At 44.9% G+C, this 12,628-nt stretch overlaps 1 protein-coding gene across 6 annotated transcripts in view; it reads right to left on the reverse strand.

Annotated features, from left to right (window-relative positions):
• Window positions 1–2,689: 2,689 nt before the first annotated feature.
• The window catches only part of LOC128343053 (zinc finger protein 271-like), a 46,587-nt gene continuing 36,648 nt past the window's right edge, over window positions 2,690–12,628 (reverse strand). The window contains exons 1-4 of one of the 6 annotated variants that reach the window (XM_053291492.1): window positions 10,968–11,384; window positions 10,293–10,813; window positions 8,145–8,271; window positions 2,690–5,493 (exon numbers count right to left, since the gene is read on the reverse strand). In XM_053291492.1, the coding sequence (XP_053147467.1) occupies window positions 4,136–5,493; window positions 8,145–8,271; window positions 10,293–10,787 (1,980 nt within the window). In that variant the 5' untranslated portion in view covers window positions 10,788–10,813; window positions 10,968–11,384 and the 3' untranslated portion in view covers window positions 2,690–4,135. The other 5 variants (XM_053291484.1, XM_053291485.1, XM_053291490.1 and 2 more) reach the window with 5 other exon arrangements.

Consider the following 12,628-nt stretch of genomic DNA (forward strand, 5'->3'; position numbering starts at 1 on the left):
CCCTGAGTGTCTACCACTCACCCCACTTTTGTGCCCCTAGGTGCTCCACAATAGGGGTTATGGGCTGGTTCAGGTCCCATTATACCCTATGAGAAAATAATTGAAAATATTTCAAATATTCATAAAAAACCATAGGGGTGTCCGATTGCTTCAGAGTTTGGATGGTTGTTGGCACCCATGGGTGCTCCACAATAGGGAATAATGGTCTGGGTCAAGTCCCATTATACCCTATGAGAAAAAATAAAAATACATTTCAAAAAATCATAAAAAATCATACGAGTGTCCAATTGCTTTGGGGTTTGGGTGGCAGGTACCCATGGGTGCCAGCTACCACCCCACCCACTTTTGGAGGTTCGAACCAGTTCAAACCAGTTTGAATTCAAACCGAACCGGGGTGGGTGGGTTTCGAGCAAAACCAAAACTGAACCACCCCCTCTTGGTTCAAACCCGGGTTGAATTCAAACCAAACTGGGCAAACCAGTTTTGTCCACATCCCTAAAGCCAGTGAACAACCGTGACATTTTTCAAGTCAGGAGGCAAAGCAAAGAGCAACCCTGGCCATTAGTTTAGATAACCTTTGGGGTAGGGGTAGGGAGAATTCATTTTTATCCTGGAATTTATTGTGGAATTTTAATCTGTTTTTACTTCTTTATATTAAATTTTGTACACCGCCTAGAAATGTACATATCAGGCGGTATAAAACTATGATGAATGAATGAATGGGTAACAGCTATTACCTATATGGAACTTCCATTTTCAGAGACAGTATACCTCTAAAACCCAGTTGTTGGAAAGCAGCAGGGCATGAAATCTTGTCTTCAAATCCTGTTTGGGGGCTTCCCAGAGGTATCTGACTGGGCACTGTTGGAAACAAGATGCTGGACTTTGGTCTGATCTACGAGGGCTCTTCTTAACATTCCACCAAAGAGTTACTGGACTACAACTCCCATTTTCCCTGCCTACTCAATTGTGGCTGGGGATGGTGGGAGCTGCAGTCTAACAAGGGCAGCTAGATGCAGTTTGAAACCCCTGAGTTATAGACATTCTTGGGCACATGACTATCTGCAGTTATCAAACAGGAGAACTAAGGATAGATCCTCCAGATTCAGTGGCAGTATACCTCTAAATCTCAGGTGCTGGGGAGCAACTTTAGAGAAGGATTCTTGCCTTCAAGTCCAGCTTGTGGGCTTCCAAGAGGCTTCTGGTTGCCTGCTCACGGAAACAGGATGCAGGACTAGATAGACCTATGCTCTGATCCAACAAGACAGGCCTTATACGTCTAATAGTCGTAGAAGTAAATTATCCACTTGCTGGGTTAATGTAGAAAGAAACCGTTCAGATCACAGCCAGGCAGGGTCCACAAAGCAAAGCACCGTTTCTAATGGTGGGTTCAGACATCACACAGAACCACCGTTTAATTTAACTAGGGTTTGGTTTGGTTTTTTACATTTGAATTGGCGCCACGCAAGATCACCAAATCTTGATTTTGTATATTGTGGTTTGTTTGGGCCTTGACCTGTCTCCTCATCTCCCATTATCTAGGCTTGCCTTTTCCTTTGCGTAAGTTCAGAGCTAAGGGCAGCACCTGTGGTCGCCACATCCCAAGCAGCATGCACCCCCACCCGCACCCTGTGTGCCTCTATTCCCGTTGTAGGTTCTGATATGCTGAGATTGGTGGGTTCAGATGACATGATGAATCTTGGCATATCCTGTCCTACTTCCCTCAGGGAACCTGACACCTGCAGCGGAGATTTCAAACAACTCACAGGTGTCAGGTTCGCTGAGGGAAGTAAAGTAGGACAGGCCAAGCTTGGTGGGTTCGGATGAAGCTAGTGTGGGGGAGCGGGGGGGGGGGAGTGCGTGCTTGCAGGCCAGCCACAACCTCACTGAGCTACAGCCCATTTTTCAAGTGAGCCAAAAAAATGGCATCTATAAATGGCTCATCTAGTGGCTACTCAGGGACGGGCCTTCTCCGTTGCTGCCCTGAGGCTTTGGAACATACTTCCTGCTGAAATAAGAGCCTCCCCATCTCTGACAACTTTTAAAAAGGCAGTCAAGACGCATTTGTTCACCCAGACTTTTTAAATTTAAATTTTACTTTTAATTAGATACTGTTTTAATGGTGTTTGTAATAGCTTGAACGTGTTAACTTTTATTTGTTGTGATGTTTTAATCTTTTTATCTGTTGTTTTTATTGTTTTGTTCTAAACCGCCCAGAGACTTGCATTTTGGGTGGTATACAAATGTGCTAAATAAATAAATAAATAATCCTATTTTAATGTTTAGATTTATTTCCCTAGGCTACCTACCTGCCCTAGGCTACCTACCTGCCTTATCTTGAAGTTTTGATCCATGATACATTTGTTAGACTTTAAAGTAACACAGGTCTCTTGCTGCTTTTGCTGCAACAGGCTTAACATGGCTCTGTCTTGCCCCTCTGAAATGTGTGAAACTGGAACATAAGGTTGCGAAATCTGGAATGCAATGAGTTAAGCAAAACCATTTCCCACATCTAAATGACAGTCAATGCATGGGCATAAACTGATTTTAGCATAAAACTAAAACTTAAGATGTTGTAACTTAATTTCTAGCTGAGCCTTCCCACCAGCACTACGCAGTAAAGAGAGGTTGCAAAGAATGAATCCTTTAAACAGTTTTGAAAGTAAAGAAATGCTCAAAATCACCTCAGTGTAATCCAATTATTTTTTACTAACTGCATATATTCATCGATAAGACCATAAAAATATTTTAAAATACTTTGTATCAGCAACAACTTTTTTCAAAAAAGACAATTCATGTTTAGGCAGCGGACCTGCAAGAGCTGAATAAATAGCTGGGATTTCCAAGGTGGCTGCATCTAATCTCCGAGTTCAGTCGGATTTTACAAGGGTATAAATTGAAAGGTTGACCCGCAGAACAGACTGAAGCGACTTTCAGTAGCTGCACCAGTTGTTCCTGATTGTTGGTATGTTGGAAGCTGTCAAAGATTCTGCTTGCATCAAAGTACCTCAGGACTCATTTCCCAGTTGTGAAGGATGGGAGACTTCAACCTGATGTTTTGTCCAGAACAAATCAAATCAAATCTATAGCTTTGTTTGCTTTGTTTTTCTCATTCTTTCTTTCTGATATATCCGGGACCTGTTGAGTGCCAACTAAATCTGTTTCCAGTGGCTGGCATACTTCACAATGGTACGTCAGCCCAATAATGCTGAGGGCACGCAAGTTGTGCAACTGTTGTTACACAAGAGTAAGTCCATTATTTCCAGTGGACTTCTGTGTGATGGTATTTCCACTATTTTTGTGGCTACACAACCTGTGTGCCCACAATTTTACTAGGCTGACATACCATTGCGCGGTATGCCAGATACTGTCTTAAACTTTTATAAGGATCAAATGAGACCTGATGTTAAATACATTGGCTGACATTCAGACTAATGTGCATGTGGAATAATGTTTTGTGCATACAGCAGGGGAAGAATGATTTCCACCAATTTCCTGTTCCTTTTTCAGCCCTCTGTGTATCCTGAAAATATGCCCGAGGGATGTGGGACCCTCAGGGACATATTTTCAGGAGGCACAAACAGCTGTAGAGGGAAAGGGGGAAGAGTGATTTCATGTCTCCCCTCCATTGCACATATGAAATGTTATTTTGCACATGCAATATTAGCCTGGATAGCAGCCATAATTTCTATTCAGCCTCTTAAGAAACAGCTGTGTGTGTGATATCATAGGGACCACATCAGCAACAGGAGGAGGATTTAACTCCCCACCCCTGCCGTGCCATGGTCCCAGTGAAAATGGCACCCCGATGCCTCTATTTGCTCCCAGAGGGAAGCTGGTTTGGATGCAGATAGGAACTTGCTTCTCAGAGCAGCTTCAGGGCACAATATTCAGTTTGCTCTGGGAGAGAAGCTACTATTTACGCCCATAGCAAGGCCCCTTGAACTAATAGCAGCTTTGGGAACAGTTTGCACCAGGGCCATGGTGCAGGGGACAAGGGTTAACCCCTCTCTCCCTAATCTTGATTGAAGACCCCCAAAGCTATTTTTTTTAAGTGGGGCAAAGGAATGACTCCTTTACTGTCGTGTCTAAATTAATCCTAAGCCTTTCATGTCAGAGCCTTCATGCTTTCTGTTTATGAGAACAGAGGGACAAGTGGACATTTCCTCCCGCGTTTATATGGCCTCTCTCGCGCATGTACTCTTTCATGTTTTCTACAGTCAGAGCTCGAAATGAAGGTTTTCCCACACTCAACACACTCATATGGTTTCTCTCCTGTGTGGGTCCTCATGTGTTTTGTGAGGGAGGATCTGTGACTTAGGTTTTTGCCACACTCGGGGCATGTGTACGGTTTCTCTCCTGTGTGGGTCCTCTGGTGTGTAATAAGGTTGGATTTCAAATTGAAGCTTTGTCCACAGTCTGGACATTTGTATGGTTTCTCCCCTGTGTGAGTTCTTACATGCTTTGTGAGAGAGGATTTATCGCTAAAGCTTTTCTGACAGATGGAACACTCATACGGCTTCTCTCCGGTATGGATTCTCCGGTGTGTGATCAAGTTTGACTTCCAGTTAAAGCTCTGCCCACAGTCTGAGCAGGTATAAGGTTTCTCCCCTGTGTGTAATCTTTTATGGTTTATGAACTGATAGCTAGTGCTAAAACTTTTCCCACACTCGGAGCATTCGTACGGCTTCTGCCCTGTGTGTTTTCTCTTGTGTATGACAAGGTCTCCTTTCTGATTAAAGCCTTTTCCACAGTCTGAGCATTTATGTGGCTTTTCTCCTGTATGGGTCCTCTTGTGCGTAAGAAGGTGTGAAGTCTGACTAAAACTCTGTCCACAGTCTAAACATGTATAGGGTTTCTCTCCAGTGTGGATCCTCTGGTGTTTATCGAGAATCTTCCTTTGGCTGAAGCTTTGTCCGCACACTGAGCACTTGTACGGCTTTTCCCCTGTGTGGATTCTCACGTGTGACACAAGGTTGCCTTTCTGACAGAAACCTTGCCCGCACTCCAGGCATCGGTATGGTTTCTCTCCTGTGTGGATCCTTTTGTGTTTCGTAAGATAAGAGGTGGTATTGAAGCTTTTCCCGCACTCGGAGCATTCGTATGGTTTCTCTCCGGTATGAGTTCTCTCATGCACGATAAGGTCTGCTCTCCTGTTGGCTGTTTTCCCACAATATGTGCATGTATACATCTTCTTTCCGCATTCAGAGCTCATCTGTTTTCTCTCATGCCTCAAGAGTCCTCCTTGGAAGAGACTTTCATGCAAGTCGTTGTCATTTTCCTTATGAAGAAAGGGGGGTTCTGCTGTCATCCATAGATGGTTTTCCTGGCAATTTTCTGATCCCCATTGACTTCCAGGCAGCTCTTCCTGTTCAGGACCTCGGACAATGGTCCCTTTAGTTCTCTGCATGGATACGCCACTAATGTAAACTTGCTTGGGTTTCTCCAGTGGAAAAGTCTCCTTCTCAAACATCCATACTCCATCACTGCCTGCTGGAACAAGCAGAGAATCATGACATTATGTTGCACTGGGGAGAGAGGAACTTCAGGAATAATGCAAAATAAGCAGTGTTCCCTGTAACAGGGATTTCCAGAGATTTTTGACTACAACTCCCAACAATGTCTGGGAATCCCTATTACAGGGAACACTGAAAGTGACCAATAAGATGCTGATGTTAAAGCCATAGCTCACTGGTAGAACATCTGCTTTGCATTCAGAGGGCCCTAGGTTCAATCACTAGCATCTCCAGATATGGCTGGGAAAGACCTCTCTCCAAATCCCTGGAAAAATGCTCCTAGTCAGAGTAAACAATACTGAGCTAGATAGACCAATGGTCTGACTTAATATAAAACATCTTCATATCTTCATCAGTATAGCTCAGGGGCTCTAACAGGGATTCCCAGATATTGTTGACTACAACTCCCATAACCCCCAAGCAAAGGCGATTGCAGCTGGGGATGCTGGGAATTTTAGTCAACAACATCTGGGAATACCTGTTAGAGGGAACATTGCTCCAAACTAGTGGACATCACCACATCCCATGATAGAGGAATCCATAGATTAAGTATGCACTGTGTGGAAAAGTACATCCTTTTGTTGGTCCTAAATTTCCTGGCCTTCAGTTTCATGCGATGACCCCTGGTTCTAGTGTTGTGAGGGAAGGAGGAAAATTTCTCTCTGTCCACTCTCTCCACTCCATGCATACTTTTATTCACTCATATCATGTCTCCCTGTAGTTCCCTCTTTTCTAAACTAAAAAACCCCAGATGCTGTAGCCTTGCCTCATAAGGAAGATGCTCCAGGCCCCTGATTACCTTCATTGCGGTCTTCTGCATCTTTTCCAATTCTACAAGGTCCTTCTTAAGATACAGTGAGAAGAACTGTATGCAGTACTCCAAATGTGGCCGCATCCCTAACATAGAATTTGACTTTTTCACAGCTGCCACACATTGAGTTGACACTTTCAACGAGCTATCCACCACGACCCTAAGATCTCTCTCCCAGCCAGTCACTGACAGCTCAGATCCCATCAGTGTATATGTGAAGTTGGAGTTTTTTGCCCCAATATGCACCACTTTTTACTTGCTTATATTGAACCTAATGTAAATGTAAATTGCTTACAATTACATTGCTTACATTTGCCATTTTGTCACCCACTCACTCAGTTTGGAGAGATCTTTTTCGATCTCATCTGCAAATTTGGCCACATTGCTGTTTAACCCAACTTCTAGATCATTTATGAACAAGCTAAAGAGCACTGGTCCCAGTACAAATCCCTGCTGGACCCTACTTACTTCGTTCCATTGTGAAAACTGTCCATTTATTCCTACCCTCTGTTTCCTGTCCTTCAACCAGTTACCAATCCACACGTGAACCTGTTCCCTTATCCCATGACTGCTAAGTTTACTCAAGAGCCTTTGGTGGGAAACTTTGTCAAAAGCTTTTTGAAAGTCCAAGTATACTATGTCAACTGGATCACCCTTATCCATATGCCTGTTGACACTCTCAAAGAACTCCAAAAGATTAGTGAGGCAAGACTTGCCCTTGCAGAAGCCATGGTGGTTCTCCTTCAGCAAAGCCTGATCATCTATATGTTTAAGAATTCTGTCCTCAAGTATCCTTTCCATCAATTTACCTAGCACAGAAGTTATGCTAACCGGCCTGTAGTTTCCTGGATCCCTTTTTGAAAACTGAAGTTACATTAGCTACTTTCCAGTCCTCTGCTACAGAGCCTGATTGTAGAGACAAGTCAAAAGATCTTGCTGGAGATACAGTTCCTTCAGAACTCTTGGGTGGATGCCATCTGATCCTGACAATTTGTTAATTTTTAGTTTTTCAAGACAGTTTAGAACAAATAAATTGGCCCAATTCTTCAGCCTCCAAGCCTGAGAAGCTCAGTTCCAGAGTGGGGATATTCATTCAGCTTCTCTGCAATCTCCTTAAACTCCTTAATAATTCCTTTTACACCCTCATCATCTAAGGGTCCAACCGCATCTCTGGCAGGTTTTCTGCATCTGATGTATTTAAAGAAGGTTTTGTCCCCCTTGACACTTCTAGCTATATGCATGAATTTGCCCAGTCCACATGAAGGTAATTGAACTCACCCATTATTACAGCTCTCTTTGATGCATCTCTGATTTGCTTCTCCAGGTCCCCAGTAACACATTTCCTTTCAGTCCTCATATTAAAGTAAAGTTGTGCCATCAAGTCAGTGTTGACTCCTAGCGACCACAGAGCCCTGTGGTTTTCTTTGGCAGAATACAGGAGGGGTTTACCATTGCCATCTCCTGTGCAAAATGAGATGATGCCTTTCAGCATCTTCCTATATCGCTGCTGCCCGATATAGGTGTTTCCCTAAGTCTGGGAAACATACCAGTGGGGATTCGAACGGGCAAGCTCTTGCTCCTTAGGCATGTTACTTCCCTGCTGTGCCATTAGGTGGCTCCTAGTCCTCTTATTAGGTCACCCAAAATGATTCTGTGGAGGATTCCGGTCCTCCTCGGTTTTCTAGGTTGTTGGATTCTATCCCTTCTTAAACAGTGCTTCTCCATGCCCAGAAGCAGGAGAAGAAATTCCACACACAGGGCAGAAGCAGACTGGAATTATTTGGTCGTTTTGAGAGCGTTCGGAATTAAATCCTTACCAAGCAAACTGGTTTCCATGTCAGCCTCCTGTTTGATTTCCCAAGAGAGTGGCATCTTTCCAGTGTCAGGCTGACCCTGCTTTGACTTTGGGAAATTAACAACTGCATCTTTGAAAGGTCCAGGTACCTGAAATGGAAAGGGAAGAGCAGTTTAAGTGAATACCAATAGTTCTGCCCTTCTGCAACACTGTTCCATGCTACAGTACAGTGATGGAGCAACCAGAGGGCAAATACATAGAAATGTGGTAGTGATGGGAAGATTTAAAGTGTTGTATGGGCAAGAGACGGAGGGAGCTGAAGCCTTTTTAAAATCCAAATTTTATTTGTGGGAGCTAACTTCTGGTCAACGTTCCTAGAAGGCCTCCAACTCCAAAATTCTATGATTTGATGATTCTTGAATCCCACCAGAAGGAAAACAACTAATATACAGTAGTATAAGTGGATAAAATCATGGTCAATAAAGATGCAACTCTGACTAAAGCTACAGTTAGAGCCATAGTTCAGTGATATCTGCTTTGCACGCAGAAGGTCCGAGGTTTAATCCCTGGCAGCTGCAGGTAGGGCTGGAAAAAAATTCCTGCCTGAAACCTTGGAAGCCACTGCCAGTCAGTGTACCCAATACTAAGCTGGATGGACCAATGGTATGACTCAGAATAAGGCAGATTCTTATATGAATATTCCTTGGTGGTGGTGGTGGGGAAATCCCCCAGTATTTTTCACAATATTAAGCCACTGAAATCTCCAGAAATCTTGTCTCCTGGAGATTAATGCCAGTTCCTGAAAATTTCAGGCCAATCCTGGAGGGCTGGTAACGCTAGTGGGTTAGGGAAGGGTTCCATTCTTCCCTCCTGCCCACTCACACGGTGCCTTAAAGCTCACACGCTGTGCACACTTTATAGAGGTTTAGCAGCACCCTGCTCCTGATTCACGGATCTGCTGCTACCATGTCTAGTTTATCAATCACTAATTTACCAGCCAGCCCTGTCCAGTCAGAGTGGTTGGTACTATAAGCATGTTCAGTTACATGCACTGGTCCTCTGGGTTTCATCACCAGGTCCCTCAAAAGACTTCTATTCTCTTTTGCTTCCCCTTCACTGACTCCAAGAACACTTGCATGATGCCTCCTCTCTTACTTCCTTTAAGTCCTTCCTCAAAACCCACCTTTTCAGCGAAGCCCTTGGCACAATCCCTTAGTCTCCCTACCTCAGCCAAAGTAACTTTCCCTGTTATCCTTGCCTCCATTTCTTTTTCTGTTTGTTTGTTTGTTTGTTTGTTTACCCTTATTTGTGTCTCAACTCTCAAAATCAGGACAGGACTGTATATTGTGCATCCCACAACATTTATTCAAATAATAATTTTGAAACACTGATATCTACTGATAAAATATCCCCAGATATACAATAACAAAAATTCTTGAGATATAATGTACAGCAGGGGTCAGCAACCCTTGGCACATGTGCCAAGAGTGGCACGTGCGGTAATTTTGTGTGGCACTCCAAAGAGCAAGTAGCTGGTGTGAAGAGAGGCTAAGGAAGTGCATGGGAAGGAGGCAGAATGGCTTCCCCCACACTGATGTCAGGAGTGGGGCCGCTCCGCCTCCTTCCTGCGCACTTCTTCAGCCTTTTCTGGCTTGTTTGCAGCTGGTTCACTAGCTGAGATGCTGGCTTTCTCTCACACTCTTTCATGAGCGAGTGTCCCAGCTAGTGAATTAGCTGCAAGCCAGCTGGGAGAGGCTGAGGAAGAATGTGTGAAGGAGGCAGCCTGACCCCACCCCTGATGTTGGCATGAGCAGCATGGCCAGCAATATCTGGGTTAAAGTAAACCAAGATTAGTAATGACATCCAAACTGACCAATCTTAGTCTTCAACTACTTACTTGAAATAAACTGCGACCTGAAACCAAGGTTTGAAGTCAGTTGCAGATGATGGTTTATTTCAAGAAAGTAAGTTAGAATAAACCACAATCAGTCAGTTTGAACATCATGACCAATCCTGGCTTATTTTAATCTAAACAAGAAGTAGATGCTCCTGCAGGCATGGGAAGGGGGAGTGTGTGCTCCCAAGGCCTGGAGACATCACACAAGCTGGGCTTTAACTGTGGCTCTGTGTGACATTTGAACCAGTCACATGGCAAAGTTGACTTAAATACCTCTTGGGCTTCTTCAGCCTTTTGGTTGCAGAACTCCCTGACATACTGACGTTGAGCCTCCAAGCTGAAAGTTTCCTCCTCATCCAGAATCTCTTCTTTCACTGTTACTGAAGAATTCAAGCAATCATTGTCCTCATGGGCTTCTCGGCTGAGACCCAGCAGAGTATGTGTTGCACATTCTCCTGGATGTTCTTGTTTGGCATCAGCAACTCCCATAAAGGAGGCCAGAAACTCCTTGGTGTCCTCTCCTGCCACAGTCTCAAGGAGCTGTGGAGGTTTCGTTCGTTCGTGAGGGGCCTGTGCTGTCCCCAGGAATCCCAGACATTGGGACTCCCCGCCCTCCTGTAGCTCTTCATCCGATTCTTGCTTAATATCTTGCAGAGCAATCCCAGTCTGAAGCTCCCTGATGGTCCCAGTTGGTATGACACGAAGGTCTCTTCTTCCAACCTCCAATCTCTCTCCTGGTTCTGGTCCTATTGGATCCCGCTTCTCCATTTTTAGCCTTGGCTGCAACTCCTGGACTGAGAAAGATAGTCTGTATTCAGAAATGTAAAGGCACAATTGGACCAAGATAATCCTTCCCGTCAACAGATAAGGATATGATTTTCTACAGCTCCCTCCAGCCTCAGGATTTTGCCATTTTTCACAAATGTATTTAAAATATTTCTGTACCACCTTTTTTCTGTGTTCAAGTCCCTTTACTATCCTTGGCGGTTCTCCTTTATACCCTTTTCAAGATTCCAACCAAAATGAAAAGCAGTGTGGTGTTACCAATGCTGAGATAAGAAGCACCCTTATCTACTGAAGCTTGGATACACTTCTGTAGGGAGAGAGAAACGGGCTGTGTGCTAACTGTGGCTGCCATGGAAACCAGAGAACACTCAGGGAGAGGCCTGCAAAAAGAGACATGGGCAGAAAAATAAGAACTTTGGTCCCAATCCAGCAGGGCTTGCCTCGTGTCCTTACTTTTAAGCTTATGCCGGAACTCAATTTTAGGGCTGTCAGCTTACAAACCACTGGGCAACTATGGCATGCAAGCCCCTAGCCCCATTCAGATATTATATTTTATTAGCTGGGCCAGGCCAGCCGGCCCACACACTGCCTTTTTCTCCCCACCCCGCCCCAGCTTTCTGGCCGGCCCGCTTCTCCCCCTGCCTGCTTCTGCCCCATCCACCCCCGCTTTCTGGCTGGCAGGTTGGATGGCTGGCCTGCTTCTCCCCCGCCCACCAGCACTTTCAGGCTGGTGGGCCGCACCTCCTGCCCACCCATCCCCTCCAAGCAGTGGCCGCCTCCTGCTCCCGCCGGCCGGGCCAGCCTGCCGCTGCCTCCTCCTGCTCCTGGCAGCCGGGTCTGCCCACCGCTGCCTCCGCCTCCGCCTCCTCCTCCCGGCGGCTGGGCCAGCGCACTGCCGCCTCCTTCTCCCGCCGGCCGGGCCAGCCAGCATTGCTATTTTCTCCCCCATTGCTATTCTAACTGGGAGATGTTCACAAACTCTCGTGAGAGCTGCCACACATGGGATTAGTGACGGATACGTTTAAGAGAATTGAATATACAAATGTGCCTGCACACATAGGCTGACATCCAGGCTAAGTTACTCAATAGTACCACTCAATAGTACCACTTAATAGTACCACTTAAGAGTTACTCTAAAGGACTACCTAATTTCAATATAAATCAGTCCTACTCAGGAGTAATTTAGTGTGGCTGTCAGATGTGAGCATGATTTTGTGTGACTAACTATGCAGGTCTTCATTTTAAAAGTGGATTTGAGTACAGGTCCCCTCAAATGCAGGATACAGATTAGAAGTACTGTCCTGTATGTGAATTGGACCTAACATGTGTGAATACATATGTGCATACAGATCTGTATGTGCATACACTGAACACAGATCATATGTGCATCGAACATAACATGTAAAGAGGGCTCCTGTCAACAGCCATTTTCTTGCACATTAGTGTCCAGGCATAGCATTCAGGCACATGAGCGTTCTCTCTTGGTTCCAGGCATGGCTCTGTATTCGGATCTCACATTCCTTCCTTCCACTCCTGTTTCTCTTCTTTTGTTTTTGCATCCCCATGCCCTGCCTTGATCCTAAGGTTTTTCCAACCCTCCAGACTGTCCTGAGGTCTCCAGGAATCTGCATGAATCTTCAGATGACTCTAGAAAGTAATCCTGCAGATTTTAGTGGTTTGACATTGCAAATGATGATGATGATGGAAAAATAATTGGGGGGCAGGGAGATATATTCACTCAGAGTTGGCAACCCTATTTGCTCCTGATGTGGATGTAACTGGGGATGCAGGACTGTTTTGTGGGCAGGGAATGCAGGCACTCC

This window comes from Hemicordylus capensis, chromosome 2 (genome assembly GCF_027244095.1).
Source record: "Hemicordylus capensis ecotype Gifberg chromosome 2, rHemCap1.1.pri, whole genome shotgun sequence".
Classification (NCBI taxonomy): Eukaryota; Metazoa; Chordata; class Lepidosauria; order Squamata; family Cordylidae; genus Hemicordylus; species Hemicordylus capensis.